The sequence below is a fragment of the Cryptomeria japonica genome, chromosome 1, assembly GCF_030272615.1.
Source record: "Cryptomeria japonica chromosome 1, Sugi_1.0, whole genome shotgun sequence".
In the NCBI taxonomy this organism is placed as follows: Eukaryota; Viridiplantae; Streptophyta; class Pinopsida; order Cupressales; family Cupressaceae; genus Cryptomeria; species Cryptomeria japonica.
Genome location: NC_081405.1, coordinates 427279131 through 427304411, shown reverse-complemented (window position 1 = coordinate 427304411; position 25281 = coordinate 427279131). Strand labels below are relative to the sequence as shown.

The 25281-nt window shown below is 37.1% G+C and overlaps 1 protein-coding gene across 4 annotated transcripts in view; it reads left to right on the top strand.

Moving 5' to 3' along the window:
- LOC131065083 (pantothenate kinase 2) overlaps positions 1-25281 on the top strand; it is a 345145-nt gene that overhangs the window by 263629 nt on the left and 56235 nt on the right. For all 4 annotated transcript variants that reach the window (XM_057999509.2, XM_057999495.2, XM_057999488.2 and 1 more), the window contains 2 exons: positions 23214-23297; positions 24296-24493. In XM_057999509.2, coding sequence (XP_057855492.2) covers positions 23214-23297; positions 24296-24493 — 282 coding nt within the window. The remainder of the gene's footprint in view (positions 1-23213; positions 23298-24295; positions 24494-25281) is intronic.

Here is a 25281-nt window from a genome sequence, read left to right as displayed (position 1 = left end):
ACTAAGCTATTAAAACCCAACACTTTGGGATAACATGGGAACAATCATAAGTCTATGGGTAAACTATTGGTATGATTGGACCTCCGGATAGGCCGGTTCCTGATACTGATGGATCACCTATTCTAACAAGACCTTGGAAAAAAGCTTTTTGTGAAAAGGGAGAGAGAAAAAATAAAGATGGAAAGGAAATTAACAACCTAAATAAGGTGATACACCATATGATCTGAAAAAATGATAGAGAAACTTTTCTAAAGCCACCTCTTTCACACACATAACATCTTTGAATCTATACCACAAAAAGTGTTTCATGCAAAGGATTTTTACTCATAAAAAATTGAAAGGAATTGACCTTCTCAAACAATTAAACTCAAAAATCACAATGCATAACCTGTGATTCATGCATGAGATAGAAATTTCAAAAAGGTTATTTGATGAATAACACAATATGATAATAACTCTCAATCACACAATGAAAAATAAGCACAAAAATGTGAAGGCATAAACTGATATTTTAATGAATTCACTGTCAAAACTTTAAATGGGTTACAAGAAAGAAATCTCTGCCTAGCTTGTAATGCCCCGCTAGGAAACCTAAAGGAAAACAACACAACTAGGCAACTAAAGGGCGAAATATTTTTTTTTTAAAGATTAAGTGCATTAATTATAACCATTGCACGTCTAATAACACAGTGGAAGACTAACACATGATTTCCTAAGGGTTACCAACGAAGATTAATCACGGATCATATTAACACCATGGATAATCCAATTGTCCATTTAATTAGATAAAGTAAATGCTTAAGTTCAAAACTACACATACATCTAAATTCCATAATGAAGAAATGAAAGTATTCCAATGTATCCAATATCCATAAAACATTTAAACATAAGATCAAAGCAACTGAAATAACATTCATTCTACTGACATACTATTACAATATCCATAAATACATGGCTTCCAAAAATGACACAGATACAAAGTTACAATATCAAGGTTACATAAAAGTCTGATACAATGACCACAAGGTCTCAACTGAACAATGATCCCGAACATGAGCTGGCACATGAACCACAGATCAAGAAACACCAATGAAGCCTTTCCTCGGTTGAAGATACAATCCAGAACATCCGATGGGAAGTGGCACTACCACCTGACCATGTGATCCCGAAATGGAACCACCCCACCGTGCTAGGAGACAGTAGAAAACCCTCAAGCAAGCAAAGTAAGACAAGTACAAAAGAACTACAAGACTTCGCAAACATCCATGTGACTCAACTCACAAAACACTAGTGACTCTAAGGAGAGAGTGTCATCGCATAACTTGATGGTTACTATGGTAGGCCTCCTAGGTCTTGACTCTCTGTCTTGGTAACCTCTCTCTTTTTGCTGCTCCAACTAAGTCTCATGCAAACCCTACCAATCCTTTCGTGAAGACAAGGTGGTAAGTTTGCCATTCCAGGCCTTCTCGTAGCATTATGAGCCCTGTACACGCACTACACCTATGCACGAGGTACATTATCTTAATTAATATTTATTCTACCCATCCCCTAATCAATTATTAGGTTATCACTTCTTTACTGACTTCCAATGGGTTATCCTGTCATCCACTTCCGGCACGGCCCCTGCTCGAAAGCCACTCTCTCTCATAGGACACTAATAGGAAAGGTCTCTCTATGAGAACTCTATGGCGAAACAAACAACCATAACTAATCCTAACAAACCACAGGTGAAGGATACACAATCACTAACCCAAGATTGACCATTTGGACAAAACACACAATGGCTCACATCAATAAGGTTATACAACACCTGACCAAGGAGATATAACAACATAGGGCACAATGACAACTCAACTAGAATTGCAATGAAATTAAGCTTGACTGAAAACACCATTTACACAAGATCCTAATACAAGCAATCTTTTCTTAAAACAGCCAAAAGCATAAATAACTTGCAATTAAAGATTTTCCAGATGATAAGAATTACAACTATATTAAATAAATCAATTTTGTCATTTGTCCAATATGTCAAATAAAATCACATAAAAATTAATCTCCTATAGTATTTCCCAACATACATATAAAATCTAAAAATTATAAGTTTTTCCAAAAATTAACAAACTCTAAATTATTTATATTTGTATAATATAATTATATGAATACATATATATATATACATCGTATATATATATAATATTCTTATAATCATATTACAAAATATATTTTTAGGTAACTCATGAATTAATTTCCTTAGTATTAAAAGAATAATACTAAATAATATAATGCCATATTAAAATAAACTATATATATATATATATATATACATATATTTTTATATAAATATATATATACATATATCATATATCATATATAATAATTTAACTTGAATCTTAAATATATTAATCTGCATGGAAAACCCAACACCAAATTTTGGTTTGGGCGAAATCTAGGAAACTGGAAAAAAAATCACAGTGCCATGCTACTGTGCACGGTAGCCCATGCTACCGCCAGTAGCAGGTACTACCGGTAGTACCTGCTACCTAGGTACTACCGCTGGTAGCACTTGCTACTTGCTACCATCGGTAGCAGGTACTACCCTCGGTAGCCGTGCTACCGAAATTCCACTATTATATATTTTTTATTTTAAATTAATTTCCTTGCTCAATACAACCATAAAATAAATAAATTTCCAATATCAAGGAAATTCTTTCTCACAAAATTTTATTTTATATATATATATATTTTTTTTTTCTAAAATTAAATAAATTAAATTTCCAAGACCTAAATATCCCAATAAATTTAATTAATAATTAAATTTATTTCTAAAGTAAATAAACCATTTCACACAGATATAATTAAAAGACTACCATAGCCAAATACCGGAACAAAATCAAACAAGAGGGAATGATTTCTCTGGTAAACCCCATTCCTCCCAAATCTTGAAATTTCCATACACAATAAAAATCTTGCCAAATTATCCATAAACTAGGAATTATCTTCAGGAATGGATTTTAACCAAAATCAAGAAATAATCAGACAGGATTCCAAATTTGACAAACACCTTAATACACACATCATTCAGAGAGGTGAAAGAAATAGAAATTTTTTAAAAAAAAAAAAAAACAACAATCAAAAGAAGCCATCCAACCTTGTATAGCTTTCCTGGAAGAATTTTGTAGAAGAGCCCTAATTCTTCAACAAGCTTCCAAATAAAATTATCTTCACCTAAATTCTCTGACCTGTTCCCTGTGTATCCTAAAATAATGACCTATTCCTCTTTTTAAACTAAAATTCTAGGTTGAATATTTTTTTCCCCAAAAACCTTAATTTAGTAATAAAAACAATTTTATTTTATTTTCTAATTTTCTAACAAAAGATAAGCTAACGTGCAATAATTAAAAATCATTATTCTTTCTTTTCTTTTCTCATGCAGATAATTAATTTCCTAAATAAAGAAATTAAAGCAATGCTATAATTTTAATGAATTCTTTTATTCATTTAATTATTTATTTATTCTTTTATTTATTTAAAATTCTAGGAAACAATAATTGCAATTAATCTAATTTATTTTTCACTAAAATTTAAATAAAATATATTTCTAATATCATGCAGCTTGCAACTTAATTTAATAATTTCTTTTAACTAACTAAATTTATAATCTCAATGCATAAACAATTCAACTATGAGATAATTCCATAAACTTAATTAATTAATTAAATCCACTACAAACAGAACAAATATCAAGCAAACACTCATAAAAAGATCAAAGAACAAAATACGAAGGCCGAACTAATTGACTGGACGACCAACTGATGACACTCACACGAGTATAACTGAGTAAAATAGGGTCAACTACTCTCTCCTCCACTTCCATCGGAAAATATAAGGCACGCTCAGACCTGTGAAGCCAGGTGTAGACGATACTCCGTACCTACCCGGTACTTGTACCTACAATATCCTGCATCACCGAACCACACATGCATATATACAATATAGAAAACACGACATGCACACCGATGAAGGAGAATCGCAACGTTCCCTGTCTCACTGAAATGAGTGAAGGAAAATTGCCCCCTTGCATCCAATACACTTGCAGACACACAACATATAATTACACATTGCATAGATAAAGTAAAATGTTAGTACATAGCAATAATCCATATAATGCCATAAATCACAAGTACTGAAATACTGCAAATAAATTATGCATCTCATATCCAGATAAAGCAAGATATAATGTCATAAAAATCTGAATAACACATCATGGTAATGTATCCACTGAAAACAAACAATAATAAAATATGAGTCTAACGAGTTCAAACGAGTAGGGGCACTACAAAGCTTGAGAAAAAACCAGAACCTCTTCTAATGAAATCCTTGCTTCCTTTATAAAAAAGGCCTTCCAAAGGCAAGGATAAGATGACTGCAAGTCAATTGAAAGCATACAAGAGTGATCTCCAAGTCAAAAATATCTCCAAAATCCGAGTAGAGAAAGAAACCCCCCCAAAAAAGGCTTCAAATTCTGCATAAATGTGTGAAATCTGGTGTAAACTCTTGGTCAATTGAAGGTTGACCCATGAAACACTCAAAATCAAGTCTTAACTGCTGGAGAACTGGCACAAACTCATGGACAACTGCACCTTAAGCTCAAATTCGACCCCAAACTCATGAGATAACTTTACCTCTTTTGGATTTAATATTTTCCCTCCATATGCATATTGGAAATAAACATTAAAGACAAAAATAATAAATACGAATTGGATTTATAAATTATCCAATTAGAATATTCATTTTACAATTTCAATGTGTCTATGGGTGAAAAATATTGAATCCAAAAGGCTAAAAAGATGCAAAAAATTAATTTCCTTATAGAATATTGTGCTAGGAAATTTTCTATATGCAAAAAATAATTAATTTGAATAATTAGTTATTATTTAATGTTGCTAAGAAATATAATTTTTTATAACATTCATATAATAACTAATTATAAAAAATTAATTTACATCTTTCTTTAAATATATGTCTTTAAAAGACTTAGGGGTTTTAAAGCCTCCCCACGGCTAGGCAATGATACTTCATAACATAAGTGGGAGTTTGGGGAAACTCGACCACCATGTATGCATTACTTTGTATTTCATAAATGAAATACAATCCCATAAAAATGGGAAAAAGCAAAGCAAGGGAAATATATCGGCAGCAACTTAAAGAGTATCATTCATTTGCATTTGTAACTTTCGGTGAAGAGGTATTCTGCCGAACTGTTAGGGTTTTGGATTGAAGATGAAAAATGGAAGCTGCGTGATGACTCCTTCTCTTCGGCAGTTGTCTAAGACTTGATTCTGTCTGCTCCACTCTTGGAATTCATAAGGTTTTCTTTAAAAACCAAGGAGTCATAGGGTTTGCTTCCTTTATAAAAAAGGCCTTCTCAAGGGGACTTACATTTAACAACTGTCTTTGAACATGCTGGACTTAGACGGATTTAGCAATTTTAGGCTCTCTTTTTTTGGAATTTTTTGGGATTTAGACTTTCAAAATAAAGGAGAAAAGAGCTAGGGTTTAGGAAAGCTAATCTAATGCTACGAACTCCGGAGACGGTATCAATTGGGTGCTCTCGAGATACCAAACTTTGCTTCGCCACACTAGGGACAACTACACAAAGCCGATGCAATCTTCAATGGATTGTGCTTATGATTAAGATGTTGGGATGCACAGAGGATGGGCTCAGTCTAACTTTGCACGGTGAAATGGAAATCATCCATTCACCAAAAGTATGAGCGGAGATACACCATCAATTGATACTTATCAAATCCTTCATTCAAATTAACAACAATGAAAGCAAATCTAGATTAATTTTAACTAAAGTGTTGAGGAAATTGAAACCATGCAAATCATTCAAACAATAGGGATTACAAAGCAAGCGCATATGCAATATATTATTTGGAAATGACCTTACGCAACAATACATCAAAAACCTCACACTCTCCAAATGAGAGGAGGTAGCCTTATATAGTTTCTCAAAAATAAATGAACGACCGAGATCAAAAAGTTATCAAGGGCCAAGATTGAAAGCCATAAACCCTAATTATGGTTTCCCAAAACACTATTAGCTTGAATGAACAAGAAAGTGACACGTGGCACAATTGCTAATCTTATTGAGGTGAGCGTCCACTTTCCTCTTTCGCAGATTTGATGTACCTGGACACAATAAGCCTGACCTCCTCCATAGTGACACTTAGCAAACTGCTAATTTTGAAGTCGATGATGTCCCTATCATCGGTACATGTGGCAAGGATGCCTTCCCACTCAACCGCTTGGGCAAGAAAGTTTTCATCGATGAAGAGAAAGTTTGCAATCTTTGAAAGATTGCCCTTGTCTATCATCCCTGAATCCTTGAAGAAGCTTGACTGAATCTTGGCTCTCAGGTTCTCTGCCTGCAAGTGCTTCTCCCTTATACTCTCTTTCTTCCAGATCTCAGACGCTACATGAAACACCTTGCTCAAAATCTCCCTGACACTCTCCTCTGTTTCAAAGCACTTGGTCTTGGATTTCTTCAAAACTTCACTCCGGGTAAGCAAGGCATAATACCAAGTGTTGAAGTCATACCTATCTCCAGCCTGTATGACACCTGCATCCACCAGACTTCTCTTTGACAAACCTCGGATAACCTTCAAATGAGGAAGTATTTCCTCTTGAATTTCCTCCATGTCCTCCCAATTGGTAGCTAGATCCTGGATATGGCTGACCAGTGAAAAGGCCGACTCATGTGCTGACACTAAATTTTCTACCAGTATATCAGCACGTGCTGAAGCATCTGAAATCCACTCCTTGGCCTGTGTGAACGTGCCCTACATATTCTCATAATCCTTCATCGATTCCTGCCGATGAGGCTGTGGAGGGGTAACCGGGATCTCATGGTTAAGTGGCTTGGTAAGATGGAGAACATACTTTCTCCATTGCTGGTTTTCTTCTTCAACCTTCTTTCTCTTCTCTTTCTTTGGAGCTAAACTTGCCTTCAGAGCGTTACAAGAGTCATCGAAATACTGGACCTCTTGGTCTTGGGTGGGCTTACCTAGCTCTATGGTGGTGATCTTGTAATCATTTGCGGTGACGTTGTCCCTAGTTTTTCCTTCTTTAGGCACTGCTATCTGGACTGTCTTGAATCCTGCACTGTCTCTCTGGATTAAAGAAAACTTTTTGGCGGGCTTAGGCGGTTTAGCTATAGCTGGCTCATTTACCTTCTCCAGAAATGTTGTTGTGATTTCTTCAGAACAGGCCTCCTTGGGGACCTTAGCCTTTATTCTTTCCCTTAGCCAATCTGGGATAGTTGATTGCTTTACGGTGTTCTGGTCAAATCCATCATCTGTCCCTCCTGGGTTTGCAGCTATGCCATCTAAGAAGATTGTAGGCACTTCAGTTTGCTCTTTGTTCGAACTTTGGACAACTTCCTTCATTACTTCCTCAACAGAAGGAGAAGGCACTCTCACTTCATCATTAATCATGCATATGTTCATCTCCCGCTCCCCAACTGCATTCTAATCGGGTACGATAGAAGCGACACTTAGGATGGACTAGCCTTCACTGGACTCCCTTCTTTCTCCTACAATCTTCTTTCCTGTGACCTTTATGGAACTTCCAACTAACTCCTTCCTCTTCCGAGACCCATCACTTTCTGGATTCCAGGCATTACCTGCAAAGGTACAAGGGTTGGAGGACAAAGAGTCGTCCATTCCCATCAATTCGTAGGTCAAGGTCACACCTTTGGATTTTAATTGCCTTGTCCTTTCAGATGTCCACCACCTAGAATACTCAACCACTGTCCTCATGAGGTTTGCTAGATCTGATTTCTCTCCTTTTGCCCAATCTATCAAAACTAGTGGTTCATTCTTCATCTTTTCAAAGTCCGACTGCTGAAGCTGAAGGCTATCCTCTACTTGGTCAACAACTCTGAATACCTCTGTTGCTCTTACCATGCTCAAAGGAATTCTCGACCAAAACCTCTTCCTTATCTCGAAACCATCGGCTGCGTTAGCCCAATAATTTTCTAGATCAGCCCTGTGTTCAAATGTCATTCCTTCGACCCTCTTTATTCTGTGGAATGGATCGAAATACCTTTTGGCCTTGTACCGATAAAAGGGATACCAGGCCAGCTCCTTCTCAACAATCGCAGCAGCTTGTGACGATGTACATGTTTCCAGCCCATTACCAATTGTAAGAGAGGAAGTTCTTGCCTTCTTTTGGTTATCCCTTTTAATCGCCATATATCCCTCCAATTGCCTCACAACCTTGAGCAACACAACTCGGTTGGTAGGGTAAGCTGGAAGCTTGTAGGGAGACCCAAAGAATCCCTGAATTCTAAGGTAAGTGAACTTTGGATATTGGATATACCAATACCCGAATCGACTGATGAAGTCCATAGACTCTTGAGAGAGTCTCTGGTGCAGTCCACCTTGTAACGTCCGCGTGATGTGCATAAGGTATCATTCACTCTTTTAAAATGGAACTTTTCTTCCATGTGGAGCTAGGGATAGCAATCATAGACTCGAAACTGGTTCTCTTTGTTCCCTACTTCTCTGCAAGTGAGACCTCTGTATCTATAGGTTCTGGCCAAGGATTAAAACATGTACGAGATCATGAAGAAGGTCTTATTTGCTTCTAGGTTCCACAGCTGGGTGTCTAGGTTGTTGCTAATCATCCGGGCCCAGTCTATCATCTTTGCTCCATTCATTATATGATTAATGAAATAATACATCCAGGGCTCGCATGGGGCACCTTGAGGATTTCGTATTATCCTGTTTAGTAGAACGATCATGTCTCCAATGTCTTCCTTGAAGTATTCTCTCACTAGGCTCTTCCTTTGAAGTTTGGAGGCGCCCTTCCTTGGCTTGTCCAGCTAAGAATGGTTGACTATGGCATCATATTCCTCCAAGTGGTCGTGATACATGGTATCAGCTTCGTCCTTTGTCACATACACCGTGTTGTGATACTCTGGGATCCGGAAGGCCTCTCCGATGGCCCCATCACTGATGTTCGCCAGCACTCTTCCATCACGTGCAACAATGTCCTTACTGGTGGGGTTGTAATGTTTAGCACATTCAACTACTAATTCAGTGCATTGCATGGTGGGGAGAAAACTAGCAGCATGCACGATGCCACTCTTAATCATCTTTCGTGCGGTTGTGGTAGGCACGAGGTTGTCCAGACCAAACATCCGCTTCTTAAATTCCCTCAGATTGATGTGTCCGAGGTTGGTGTCGCTAACATTTTTCCACTTCGAAGTCATCCTTGACTCTAGAGGAGCGTCTTTGTCCACGTGAAATTTCATCGTGCCTAGGATCTGCAAACAGACAATGAAACTTAAAGTTAAAAATTAATTCGTAAATTGACAAAGGGGGCTGCGAAATGGCTAAGTGTTTGAAAATTCCATTTTGTTCTCATACTTGGCCATAAAAACTGAGTTTTCATCTATAAACCCTTCAATTTCAAGGATGGCTATGATCGTAAATCAACACCAAGTGTTATAACTTAAAATTTTTTCTTATACTTAGCCAAAAAAATGATTTTCCTCCTCTAGAAATTCGAATAAATTCGTTAGGCATCATTTCTCAAACTCTGAAAAATACTCAGAAAATACATAAATCTGCATCATGAATTCAATTTCACCTTCGAATGGATGGAAGTAACACTGGAAATTTCTCAAAAATACTCAGAAAATTCAGGAAGGATTCAACAATTCTTCCTTATACTAGTTGGCTTTTCTTAAAAATCTGTGAAACTTTTGCCAAAAAAGCTTGCCCAACTGTAAGTAATGTCGAAATTTCTTCAGATGAACTCCAATCTGAAAATACTCTACTATGCCCTCCTTAATAACCTCGAGCTTCTTAGTGTAAAAATTAAGTTACAATGAAGTATTTGTAAACAAAGTTGAATCTTCAATTAGAAATACTTAAAATCGTCCAACTCATGTTTCCAATTTTAACTCCACTCCTTAGGAAAATGTTGTCATCTCTCCAAGTTCGAAGAAAGTATCTTCCAAAAGTTTCTAATTTGGCTACAAGTTCGAAATCTTTGGCAATCTTCCAATAATCTCTTTCTGAAAGCTTTCTATTTTGGTTTTTAAGTTCGAAATCTTTGGCAATCTTCCAATATTCCCTTTCTAAAAAACTTTCTATTTTGGTTTTTAAGTTCGAATTGCTTCATGGATTTTGATGACATCACTCCAAACTTGTTGACTTTGTTTGACTTCAAGGTATAGGGCAAAGTTTTGGAGCTCTCTTCATGGCGTACTTTTGCCACTCCACAAGGCATGGCGGAGTTTGGGAGCCTCTCTTCAAGCATAGGGCGGACTTTTAGTCTACCTCAACATGGCGGACTTTCAACTCAACCTCCACATGGCGGACTTTTGGTGGGTCTACCCTGTTGGTTGAAAATTTTTTACACTCGTAAAAGCAAACAAAATTGTGGCTTGAACCACAGTGTGTGAGTATGAAACTTTGCTAATTAAGGGAAGGCTCCCCCTATCTATCTAAAACTGAAATAAAAACAGGATGGGACAGCAGTCTTCCTTCTTTCTTCAAGGAAGCCTATATCCTTTTCTCTCCTTAGAAAAGTGATAGCAATAATAATGGTAACAACTTCAAATGAAAACGAGAGAAAGGAAATGAAGTTTCCTGAAAGCTCAAAGACTCCCGTTACTTCCTTCGGGACGGGACAACAATATCAAGCTCAAAGACTTGACTATTGGAAGTCCTATCTACCCTTTGCTATACTAAAATTTACAACGACTAAAAGACAACAGCTCAAAGACTAGAATAATCTATTCTTTCAACACAAAGACAAGAACTAATGCAAGCTCAAAGACTTGTTGCTATTTCTTGTCAAACAATAATTTTTCCTCAAGAATAGACGCAAGCTCAAAGACTTGTTGCTCCTTCTAGAGATTTTCCTATTTTAATTAATCTTTTCTACTTGCAGCTCAAAGACTTCAAATCAGATTAGACTAAGCTCCTTTAGAAACACTTAGCATGGAAGAAATAAAAAGATTCAAACTCAAACATGTAGCCCAAACACTTAAAACTTGAGTAATCCTTCTTTATTATTCTTCAAAACTTTCAATTCACATACATAAGCTCAAAGACTTCTTGCTGTAAATTTGGCAGAGTTTTTGCTTGCTTTCCAAAAGATAAAAATTACAATAGACCCCCGCAAGTATTTATAAGAGAGGAGCCATGAGAAAAAGGTGGGAGGATCCTAACTAACTTGAGAGATTCTCTCAACCACCAAGACTTATTCAATAACTAACTAAGACTTCAATAACTAACTAAGACTTATTCCAACTACAGTCCTAACTGAACACAACTTGTAGTTGCCTTACATGTAATTACAAAAGTGCAAGTAATGTGTAACTTGCATTTTACAAAAAATACTTTTACATGTAACTTGTTGAAACAAAATTACAAATGCATAACTAAAACTATTCCATGTGTCTAAAGACACGACTCTAACTGCATCATCCTTTGTCTGTGATGATCTTCATGTCGCTTCAGGATGCTAGAACTTGAAGTATTTTGGATTGGTAAAGACATCTTGAACCGGAACGGGAACTTGCATCCTTGTCTTCATGCTTGGGGTAGTACTATCTTTTCAGGAGGGAAAGGGTTGCCTTCCTATTTTCATGTCATGACCATCTTTGTCTTGAAAGCATTCTATGCTCGCAACCATGAATTGTTGTTGTATCTCTTTTTTGTATCATCCTCCATTCTTGAAATTTGCTTGCAAAATAAGGCCCATGCCTTAATCCATTGATTTGGTAGATCGTGTGTGCAAACCGGACTGACAAGGGAAGAGATAAATTGATGCGAAAATGGGCTCACAAGTGAATTTCGGGTTTTGGAAGTTGCATTACATGTGTTGGATTTTGCCAAAATCAAGAGCTCAATGAAATGTACAAAATAGAGACACAATATAGGACAAGAATAAACTGTATTCTCATCAATAGAAATGATCAACAATAATCAACTGGATTAACAAATACAATGAATAGAGGCCTGCTTATATAGGCAAGGCCATATAGATGTATGAGCACACAAATATGACATGTGGCTCAATGAGAAACAAGGGTAGGTAAGAAATAGGTGTGGGTAGGTAGGAGAAATAATATAATAGTCCACATGAGGTGGATCACCCACCGAAGGTGGAATTATCACTCCACAATAAGTGGATATGATAGTGTAATAACAAGATCAACACCATAAAAGGTGGAATTTCTCCTACACACACTATCCCAATGTGGCACAAACACCCAAGTGTCTCATATCCAAACTACTATGAAATGCATTATCCTAAGTAAACTTAAGTAAGTGTAAAAATATCCAAGATGAATAATTATTTACACCAACACCCCCCCTTAAGTGCAACTTAGGGGAATGCACTTAAGTCTACAATGCAACTAGGCAATGCAAGATGGGTCCCAGCTACGAGGCCATGTTAGGTACCCATGTACAAATGCAAATGCATGAAAACCAATGCAATGAAATCTCTCACAAAGTGGGGAAAGAGAGAAAAACCCAATGGGAAAAAACCCTCCCCCAAAAAGAGAGATGAAAGCTATACAAGAGAACTCTCATAGAAGAATATGAAGAACAATACCCCATGTGAGGAAAAAGTCCCCCCCATATGAGAGAAGAAGAGAAGTCAAACTGTGACCCCCCCTCAATGGAGAATCTGCACCAATGATAGAAGGTCGATGTATGAGGAAACTGCTCCACGAACGTCGAACAACATTCCTCCCCTTAGGAAGAAACAAAACCAAAGGTGTATCCATGAAGTCTCCCCAATCATGAATGGAAGATGTATGAAGAAAACTCATGATGAAAGGAATCTCTGAAAACTGCTCAAGTGTCCCCATGTCGATGCTGAAAGATACCCCCTCCAAAGGTGGTAAACTGTGCCACACTGCTGAAAAAGGCACTCCAAGATCTAGTGGAGATGGATGTAGAACATGTCCCAAAGACTCACATGTCTCCTCAAAACATAAAGAGACCTCCTCCAACTGCTGTACATAAGTATCCACAATCATGTCAACCTCGAAAGAATGATCATGTAGAGAATGAACAAGAGGGTCAGAGTGTGCCCTCGCAACAATCGAAGAAGGATCGTCTTCATCAAAGAGAAGATGAATGTCATCAATGATGTCTCCCAAATCTGCAATGTAGAATTCCACAAACAAACCTGTAATATCTGTCATGTAATCATCCCATGAATCTGAAGCTGGAAGACAATGAATATCCTGCTGCACTGAATCACATGAAGGCAAAACTGTCGCACTATCTGCATCATCAGGTGCAATAGGTGATGTGATATCAATATGAGGAGATGAAATACAAGACTCAAGAACGGGGTCACATGTGAGAATCCCCATGTTCAAGTGTCCAAAGTTCTCCTCAAAATCTTAACCATCACAATAAGTGTGATCATCATGTGTAGAATCATCAAATGTGAAATCATCATTATCAACAAAATCTGAAAAGGAGTATAACCGAGATGCATGATCAACCACCCCAGTCGCAATGATAGCTCTAGTCTCCATGTCTCTAATGAAAACTGAGTCAGGTGTGAACTCCACAACTCTCTTAGTTGCACCATGTGTGATTTGATAGATAGAAAGGAGATTGTTTGTCAAGTGGGGTACACACAACACATCATTGAAGGAGTTATCCCCAATGTCAATAGATCCTTTCCCCATCACATCCATGTATGTATGATTGCCCATCAAAATCTATGACATGGTGCAAGGCTCAAATGTAGAGAACATAGACTGCGAAGATGCCATATGATGAGAAGCCCCTGAATCTAGAAGCCATCTCTTTGAATCATGACTGATAGTAGCACATAGAGCTTTTCCTTTTCTTGTTCCAAAAGAGTGAGTCTTTCCACTTGTAGAAGCCATGAATGCTTGCCCTTTTCCTTTTGAATGTGAGGAAGTGGAAGTTGATGAATCATCCTTCTTGTAGACTTTAGGCAAATCAATGTTATGCTTTTTGATGATATGTGTGAGCTCATCAATCTTCTTAGAATAGCAACGATGCTCCTCATGACCAATCTTTTTACAATAAGCACAAGTAGGTCTCTCCCTCTTTGGTGAATTATCTCTCTTGGAAGAGAATGAATTTTCTTGTTTTGGAGAAGATGGTGCTTTTTCTTTAGGCTTTGATTGCCATTTCTTCTTGTTTGAGTTGTCCTTTCCTTGATTTCCTTTGTTCCCTTGATTTGCCACTAATGCTTGAGACTTAGAAGCCTTAAGAATGCCCATGCTTATCAACTTAGTTTGTTCCATCATCAACATTTCATTGAAAGCATCAAATGTAGGCATTGTGTAGCTTGAACCCATTGTCATCCTATAGGTTTGGAAACTAGAAACAAATGCTGCATATTTTTGTGGAAGCTTGCCTATCAAGTTGAATATCAATTGAGTATCCTTCTTATCAATGCCACAATCTTTGAGTTGTGCCCTCAACTCATTTGCCTTAGTGACATAATCTTGTATAGTATCAAAGTTCTTGGGATCTAACATGGTGAGATCACTATCAATTTGGTATCCCCTAATCTCATCAACTTGACCATACAAGTCTTGAAACTTTTGCCAAGCATCCTTGATTAGAGTACATTTCTCAATATGAAAAATGAGATCCTTTGATACATACTTTCTTAAGGTACCAATTGCCATGATATTTTTAGTGAGCCAATCTAAGTGACCAACTGGATCAGCCTTAGGATCAGCTGGAGCAACAATAGTTCCATCAATGTAATGAGCGAGTCCTTTTTCCATAAGTTTACTCCATGCATCAATTTTCCAAGTAGCATAGTTATGTGGAGTTAAAAGAGGAAACTTAGAAGAACCCATAGCAGCAAAAAGGAAGGAACACAAAAGCACAAAAGCACAAGAGACACCCCCCCAAATTCATTCAATCAATGTACCCCCCAAAGTGATGATTTTGGCACTTTATACTTAGTGCGATTACAATGAGCCACTTGCAAAACAAGGCAAAGTGGACTTATGATGCAAATTTTACAACTTCACAAATGAGATACAAGAGACTTCAATCAATAGTGCAATGAATCTAACTGAGATTCAAGCAAATATACAAGTACCAAGAGAGCCAAAAATGGCCAAGATCTGAAAGTACAATTTTTACTTACAATGGCATCAATCTGATAGCATCATGTGAAAGTAGACGAAAAAATACGCACTTTAAAAAAAACGGCACTTGAAAAGGAGGTCGTATGACTCCAAACGAAGCCTCTAAAGCTGCAAAAACTGGGATTACTCAGGTTCAGTCACCAAAAACTGCATTTTTTGAAAAATCCGTGCATCAAAATCAAAAAATTTCTTCACCACTGCGGAGAGCACGAAATTATAGCCCATTTCAAAAAAAATTGCATCCAAAAAGGAGCAAAAATGAGCAAGTTATGGCCATTTGAAGTTGAACTGCAAAATCAAAAATGCAAATGAGAGGGGCCTGCCAAATTTTTGAAAAATGATGATGTGGTGCTGACGTCAGCAAGTCACTGGGTTAAATTTGACGGCCGTATGACCGTCGCAAAAACGTCGCCCTCTGTTGACTGGGCGTCCGTACTGTACGGACAGATGACTGTGCAGCCCGTACTGTACGGATTTTGCTGACTGGATGAGCCGCATGGCGTTTGCGTGGCTGCCGTACGGAGGTGACTGTGTTAGGGTTTGTACCTGCGGGCCAGTGGCCGCCTGCCACGTGGCGGACGCGGGTTTCGCGGATGATGGTTAAGTCTTTGTCCAAAAAGGGAAGAACATCAATTTTTCTCTTACTTGCAATTGAGTTTCTAAAACCCGAATACAAGTAAAGAAGGAGAAATTCCAAAGGGGAAGAACAACTTTACTTTACAAAGTTCTTTGTAAAATGCGGAATTTTCTCTCATAAACCCATTTTTTGGGGGAAGAACCAACATATTTGAAAACAAGAAAAATGAAACAAGAAGAAAAGAAATCTTACCTTGCTCCAATCTGAAAATGCTTCTTCAACAAGATGATTAATCTTTGGAAGAAGAAAGAAAAACTCTTAAAAAGAAATTAACCGCATTCCAAAACCCTAGCCACGTTTTTGAAAAAATGCCCAAAACTGAAAAACGTGGCAGCAAATGCATTAGAAATGGCATGGAAAATGGCCAAGACTCTTTCTAACCTCAACGCCTTAGCATACCAAGCCAAAACAATTCATAACATTGCTGATTCGTGGTATTCCAAATGGCAAAAAAATGTGGCTGCTGTTATAAACCAAAAAAACAGCAAACTTAACCTCCATGTGGCGTGAAAGGTCTCTAAAAATGCATGGAAATAGGAAGGAATCCTAATCGTCGTCCTCCTCCAACAAATTTTCCACAAAAATATGCTAAAAATCCTTTTAAAAAAACGTTTTTCCTTGCAAATCGGGTTTTTTGGAACAAATAGCAAGTTTAAAATGCATGAAACAATGAAAATCGGGTTTTTTGGAGGATATAACAAGTTTAAAATTTCACTTTTTCAACATGTTAAGCAAAATCGGGTTTTAGAAAAGAAATTACAAGTAAAATTGCTTGTAATAGGGAAATAGAATTCCCTTTACAAGTGATTTCACTTAAAACATGTAAAGGGGTTTTAAAATCCCATTTACAAGTTTTATTTTAACATTATAAAAACAACTTTAAGCTATAAAGACATGTAAAGGGGTTTTAAAATCCCATTTACAAGTTTTTAAACACTTAAAAGTCAAGCTATTGGAAATGGGGATTTTAAAACCCCGATTACAAGTTTTAAAAAAACTTGCAATTGGAGAAAAATTCCCCTACAAGCCTAAAAGCTTCAAGGGGGGTTTGAAAAACAAATTACCAGTTATTGGTAATCATTGAAAAATTCCTCTCCATTGAAGCAAAAATATAGCAAATGAACCCAGAATTCGACGAAATTCGAAACGTAGTTTAAGGTGGACTGAGGATTAAGCCAGTCCAAGGATTAGGTGAAAATTTGCCTCAGGAAGCGTGCCATAGAGTAAAAACTTCAACTTGCAGTGATTGTTCTAAAACTCGAAATTGCACAGAAAGCTAGGAAAAGGAAGACCAAAACTCACCAAAACTTGGACAATGATGGCAAAGACACCCCCCAATGATTTGACACTATCAAATGTGAGTTTTGTACCTCGTAAAACGTGCCTTGGGAGACAAAATGACACTTTTTAGGCAAAAGTTTGTAGGGGTTGTCACATTTTTGAGAATCCAAATATGAGGACAACATACCCTAACCAAGGCGGACTTTCAAGCTTCCTCTATCTTCTTGTTTGCTAAGGCAGACTTACCTCCAACACCAAGGGCTACTAAGGCATGGTGGACTTTTGGTGGGTCTCTCCATGGGCGGAGGTTTGTTGCATTTCCTAGGGCGGAGTTTTATGAAGGTTCCTACATAGGGCGGAGTTTGAAGGCCATCTCCTTCAACATATGTGGCGGACTTTTGAAGTGACCCCAAGACATGGCGGAGCTTAGAGTATTCCCTAAGGCATGGCGGACTTTTGGTGGGTCTCTCCAATACATCTTGTAGGGTGGACTTTTATGTCTTCTCCTACATGGCGGAGTTTTGGTCTACCTCCTCTAGGCAGACTTTTTGATGACCCTTCATCATAGGGCGGAGTTTAGGGAGGACAACCTTTGAGGCATGACTACCAAGACATGGCGGACTTTTGGAGGGTCTCATGCATAGGGCGGACTTTGATCTACTCCCTCTAGGCGGACTTTTGGTGCTCCTTCTTCATGGCATGGCGGAATTTTTGAGCATAGCTTCATGGCAGTCCTTTTGAGCATAGCTTCATGACGATCCTTGATCATCTTCTCCAACATGGCGGACTTTGATGAACATCTACTACAACACTCAACACCTTCCATTAGCTAGACTTAGAAAAATTTAGAAAATTTCAAAATTTCACAATTCAACCAAATTTAACCAGATTGACTTGAAATTTGAAATCCATATTTAGGCAAACCATCTGAAGCAATACGACCCCTAAAATGTAGGGAACTGGCTTTTAGGTCCAAACTTGGAAATTTTGGGTTCCGATTGAAGTGGGTCAGTGGTGTTAGTGCAAACCCTAGATTCCCATCCCGAAAAAGCAAAAGCAAGTATCCCTAAAAAATAGGAAAAACTTTTTTAAAAAAGCCATATCGGGGATTAGGCTAAAATTGCCAGAAACGAAACTTCCTCAAAAATAGGAAAAAGCAAAAAACAAATTTTCTAAAAATGGAAAGTTTTAGGGAGGACAACCTTTGAGGCAGACTTTTTGAGGTATGGCTACCAAGACATGGTGGACTTTTGGAGGGTCTCATGCATAGGGCGGACTTTGATCTACTCCCTCTAGGCGGACTTTTGGTGCTCCTTCTTCATGGCATGGCGGAATTTTTGAGCATAGCTTCATGGCAGTCCTTTTGAGCATAGCTTCATGACGATCCTTGATCATCTTCTCCAACATGGCGGACTTTGATGAACATCTGCTACAACACTCAACACCTTCCATTAGCTAGACTTAGAAAAATTTAGAAAATTTCAAAATTTCACAATTCAACCAAATTTAACCAGATTGACTTGAAATTTGAAATCCATATTTAGGCAAATCATCTGAAGCAATACGACCCCTAAAATGTAGGGAACTGGCTTTTAGGTCAAAACTTGGAAATTTTGGGTCCTGATTGAAGTGGGTCAGTGGTGTTAGTGCAAACCCTAGATTCCCATCCCGAAAAAGCAAAAGCAGGTATCCCTAAAAAATAGAAAAACTTTTAAAAAAAAGCCATATCGGGGATTAGGCTAAAAATGCCAGAAATGAAACTTCCTCAAAAATAGGAAAAAGCAAAAAAACAAATTTTCTAAAAATGGAAAGTTGTTCAAATTCGTCCAAATCAATTGTGATCTTCGTCCTTTGGCCTTTTTAAGCACTTTGGTGGTGCTCGTACTCTGGAATCACATGATTTTGAAAAACTAACTTTCAAACCTTAGGACTTGAGCTGCTTAAACCTGGGCAAGGCTTGGCAAAACTGAAACGGAAGGCCACGAGCTACTAACAAAAACCCTAGAAAGCAAGAAAAGAGAGGGTCCCCATTTGCAAATGGGGCGATGTGTGAACAAGGTCACAACAGGAACTTTATGATCTTCCACCAGGGAAGAAACCCATTGGCTGCGAATGGGTCTACAAAATCAAATATAAGTCTGATGGTACTTTGGATAAGTACAAAGCTCGTTTAGTACCAATTACTTCGTAATAGAGGAATATCAAATCCCTACCATCAGATGAAATCTGAACATTGCCCTTGCCGACAACAATATACTCTTCGCCTCCTCCAAAGATCACTGAATCAGTGAAAGGCATGTACTCTGTAAACTAATCTCGACGATGTGTGAAATGTCAAGAGGCTCCAGAGTCAATATATCAGCCTGATGATTGAATGTCATCAGATGAGGTTTAGGCCATGAACGCATAGAAGGCAAATTCCTTCTGTTCAAGATGTGTGGCTGAGGCTCCAGAGTCAATATATCAACCTGATGATTGAACGTCATCAGATGAGGTTTAGGCCATGAACGCATAGAAGGCAAATTCCTTCTGTTCAAGATGTGTGGCAGAATTAGCTTTCTGCTTGGACCCTCCCTATTTGGATTGCTGGGATGCTATCAATTTCTTGCAATCTTTCACCAAATGGCCATATATACGACAGTTTAACACTGTAAGCTCTTCTTCTCAGAAGACTACTGAGGTTGACCTTGACCTTATCCTTTCTGCTGGAAGGATGGAGCTTTGTCCTTGTACTTATGCGAAGCTGAGGCTGTGAAAGCTTGTTTAGTGGATAAACTAGCGCTGCTTCCAAATTGTTGCTTCCATCTATCTTGCTGTAGAAGCTTGTTGCAGAGATCAGGAAACTTTAGATCAACACTAGTAGAGGAGATATTGAGCGTATCAATGAAGTGCTCATAGGATCTGGGAAGGCTTTTCAGCGTGATCACTACCATATCCTCTTCCACCATGGTTCATCCTATAGCTTCCAACTGGTCACAGATGTCCTTGATCTTCATAAGATGTGCCTGGATGGATGACTTCTCATCCATCATGATAGAAAACAACATATTCTTCAGGAAGAAAGCTCGACTCTTATCGGACGTTTCATGAAGATCCTTCAAGAGATCCCAGATCTCTTTTGTTGTTTTACCTGAAGGCACCTAAGGGAGTTGATCATCTGTGACTGAGAGTTTGATAAGCATGACAACCTCTCAATTCTTCATATCATGTTTGTCTTGATCATCACCTGTTGTTGTAGGACGAGATTCCTTGCCCAAAACAATCTGATCAAGGCAACGGTACTAAAAAATGGTCAAGATGCGCTATTTCTAGGTGTTGTAGTTGCGGCCATTGAACTTCTAACTGCGTTCCAACATGATGTTGGTTAGTGATGCCATCATGGAAATCGAAGTCAACTGAGTGAAAGCAAGAGGCAAAAGAGTCTGATTTAAAAAAAACCAGAATAGAAGCAGCTATTGGAAAAATTGGAACCCTGGAGGAGAATTTTGGCATGAATTCCAAGGTGTGAATTTCGAGGTTTGAAAGGAACCCAGAAATTAAAATTTTCTGCAAACTTAAAACCTGAAATGTTTCTTGAAAATAATTAGAAAAAATAATAATTTGCAGAAAATAAAAAAATACCTCTGATTTTTTTTTGTAAAAAAACCAGAAAAATATAGACGTTTTTTTTCCAAAAAAACGCAAAACAAAATAGGGGCAGAAATCCTAGGTCGAATGTACAACATAAATAATGCCCAGAACACAACAAAATTCCCGACGTCCACAGAATTAGCAGAAATCGCGGACTGTTTTTAATTTCCAAGCCAAATTCGTTGGCACAAAATTCAAGGCACGTAAAATGAGGCACCAAAAAAATCTAAGACCAACCCAAAAAAGCTCTCGAAAAACCCACCAAGAATCTAAAATCAGAATGCAGATCCGATGGCTCAAAAATTGAGGCACAGAAAACGATGCACCCAAAAAAATATGATAACGACCCCGTTGAGGTCTCGAAAAACCCACCAAGAATCTGCAACTAGAATAAAATTTCGACTTGAACTGAAGGGTCAAAACCCTAGTCGAAAATTGTAGAAACCTTAGGTGGCCATGAATGAACCAGATTAAGAAAAAACACGTGACGCGATTTGCAGCAAAAAATCCACGAACTGGAAGCAAACCACTTCGAAAAACTTTTGAAATTTTTTAGAATAACAAAGAAATTTCAAAAAAATTTAATTCTCTGCTTTGATACCATGAAAAATAAATGAATGAATGATTCAATAATCCGATGATTGCATTGAACGATATACACACGTATATAAAGAGGTTACAAGACAATGTTCTATAATTAGAACATAACGTTAAAGTAAAAGACTAAAGAGCTAAACGCTAAATTAAGCGTAAAACCTAATTACATAAAAAAAGTAAATGACCATTAACCAAGGAACTAAAAATAGGTGACTAACATAGAATTAAATATTCTAATACCCTAGCCATTAGGAACTCCGTGAAAATTCCAAGTAAACTTTGTTAGTTCTTTTGATGAGAATGAAAACCATTGGAGCTTTTGATGAAAACAAGAACCTTTGGGGGTTTCAGTAGGAACAGGAACTTATTGGCGGTTCCTAGGATTCCTTGAACTGCCCAAACCTCTAACTTAGTTCCTAAGTAGGCCACAACCTCTGATTTTGCATTGCTTAGGCATTATTTGCCCAATTTTCAGCAAATTAATACCACAATTACCCATTAAGCTCCTCTACAGAATGATATTCTCAATCGGCCATAATTTCTTCCAAAAGCAAAAGACTACCAGAACCAAAAGACTAAACTGGAACCTGAAAATCTTTTTGGTTGATCAAGTATTGCTTGTGAACCCAGATGCTCCTGCATCAGTAATGCATTAAGGTATATTGTTTTCGCATTGTTGGTGGGAAATAAATGACAACTATACATCTTTAGATCTGTTCAACAGCTAGAAGGTTTTGGCAATGTTTAGAACAATTCAGCATATTTGTATTGCTCCTCTCCCTTGCCAAGGAAGACTTATAAGGGATTCTTGGGAATTAAGGATAGTTACACAAGTCTATACCTCTATGGTATACAAATCATTTGACAATAATCAGTTTCCTTTGGAGGACAAGATGCAAAGATACTCTTTAGCAGGATAACTCCCCACTCAACATGGGGAAGTTGCATATTTTAAGACAATATTTCTCATTGATAATGCAAGCTAAGCTTGAGTGAATCCAAAAGGAACTAAAGTGTTTTCCCATTGGGGTGTAGGCTTTGTTGTCTTCTTTCCTTTAACTGTGTAGAAGGAGATATTCCTTTCAATCATAATGCTAGACTTATGTGAATCAATTGTTACCTAGAGTAATGTAAGACCCTCTTCTTGAAAAAATATCTATCTTAGAGAGTATTGCAAATATTTGATACTGTCTAATGCATTACTGCTACAAGTTACAACAATTATTGTACTTATCTTGATGGTTGGTTTATTTGAGATCAAGGTTGACATTGACAGGCATGTAGTACGACCTTCCTCACCACAAACAACTGAGGGGATCAGTGAAAATTAGTTTAGGAGGTATTCGTACACTGAAATATGTTAGTAATGGTAAAGGACACATTTTCATAAGAACCGGACAATTTCTGTTCATTTTTTGCCAAAGTTGCAATCCTACTTAACATCACAATTTCTTTTCTTCATTTATCTGCTAAACGTTATTGTGGAATAACAGATTAACTGTAAGAATAGTAGCTTGCATGTACTAGTATACTATATGACATCAGTAATTGGAAAGAACTCATTTCAGAACCATATATTATTAATTGGTGTGTTTATCCTGCCTTGCAAACCTAGCTAAGAGTACAATCAATGCTTATTCATTTCCTAACTTCAAGTTGGAAAAATTGGTGAATAGTAAGAATAGTAGTTCGCAATCTTTTTAATTGAGATTAAACTGGTATTAGTATCAAGAAATGCTGGAACACATTCTAAGTTTATTAAACTGGTATAGTAGTTTTCATTCTTTTTAATAGCTAAGAGTGATTTGAAGATATTTGAATGCTGAAGATACCTCCAAAATTAAACTGGTTACCAAATTCAAATAATTGCAGGTTGTTCTAGTTGCTAATTCACTTCCAGCACTGAATGATGTGACTGCTAGTGAGCTACCAGATATTGTGGCAGAAGCTGCAAAGGCAAGTTTTACACTATTCCATTGCATTTTATTCTTCAAACAGTAAACACAGGTATCAGAATTTGTAATACAATAAGACATTGTCTGATCTTCCAGATCTGTATAGATGGTTTTTAATCTTTACCTGCACTTTATAGTGAGGATTCCCAACCTTATTTGAGTTGCCCACACTTAAATGTCAACCCAGAGAGGCATTAATATGTTCGTTTTCTGAGTTTCTCTTGTATTGTATATGGCATATAGAATAAGTTTGCATCTTTGTGTTTGTTTTCCTCTAGTGGAATTTTTTCATTCACTTGCTATTGGTATCAAGAATTGTAACTTCTATACATAGGACAATTTAATAAACAATTATTCTATTACTTTGGGAAAAAGCTGTGACTTATTTTTGTGCCTATGCTTAATGAAACTTGATTAAGAAAGCACTTCTCAGAAAAAAATTTAATGTGTCATACTTTTCCGAGCAGCACAGAAAAATCTAGAAGAAAACTAATTGAGTTACCTGATGGTAAGTTAATCTATACATCTACAGGATAGCTATTGATATAAATGAGAAGTACAGATTCTTTTATCAATGATAGAAAGTGCCATACTTTCGAATTATAATGTATTGCATATGATTCATAGCAAATAACAGTCAACACTCATCACTAAATAAATTCCATATGGAATAAGATTAGCAAATAGTTTTCCACGCTTTCTTAAACCAAATTGGCTCTTCTGGCAGTTTTTAGATTTGGCATAACTCAGATTTTCATATTCCATTTTAATGTGAGGTTTGGTCAAAGAATTTGGCTTCCTACTTACTTTCAAGAAAAAGTCTTTTGCTATTGTATTCTGATTTCTTATTAGTTCTTTTATATTATTATGTTTCTCAAAAATGATGGATTGTGGTTTTACTGCTTTTCATGTTAGAGATTGTTGGTGTATCTTTCCTTCTTTTCAGTGCTAATAATTTCACTTCTAATTTGTATATTGATATTTCTCTTGATTATGTAGCATTGTCACATTTTGCGCAAAGCTGCTGAAGCAGGAGGGCTGCTAGTGGATGCTATGGTGGATAACCAAGAAGAAGATCCTCAAAATGTTTCTGTTGTGCCCCCATTGATGGTTGTTGAGAATGGCTGTGGAGGCCCATGCATAGACTTCCGACAAGTTAGCACAGAACTAGCTGCTATTGCAAAAGATGCTGATCTGGTACATTGTGCATAGCTCTCTTTATGATATTTAATTACCCCTCTTCATTTGATGATTGGCATTTGCATGCATCCAAAACCCATAGTTTGGAATTTTATTATCATATTATATGCTACAAATGTTTAATTTTTTATTTATTTAAAATAGATCCGTAGAGTCAAAAGTCCTATTTTTAGTTTAGAAAATTAGAATAGCAATTAGGATTATACCAAACAATTTTAGTGAAATGCTACTTTAATTTCCATTCAAAACTGGGTTTCCCAGATGAAAAAGAGTGGTATGATTAGCATAAATGCAAAAAGGGCTGAACCTCAAGGTTATAAAAAACTATTTTTTTTAATTAAGGACTGAATAAAACAACATGTGGGCTAGAACAGGGCAAAGATTGCAATTTTTTTAATTAAGGCCTATATATATTCATGTGCACATGACCTGCTGAAGGTTTTTGTAGATTCAATAGCAGAAACAGAAGGCTCATGAAAGACTTCTTTCCAATGGGCATAGAGTTCAAAGCCCTATTAGAGAACTAAAGCAAAACAACAATCATGATTGACAAGATGCCCTAGCAGAGGGATTAGAAGCAGTTTCAATAGGGAAAGAAAGAATAATGGTTGAATCAACAAGTCTAGACAGGAGCAAATACATCATCACCAGATAGATATACAACCAGAAATGAACTAGATTGTAAAATTGCAACTAGAATACTTTCTAAACTTTTGCAGTTTTTGTACATATCATGCATGCTAATATTATGGTATTGTGCTTATCCAAAATTCTCAAACAAACTT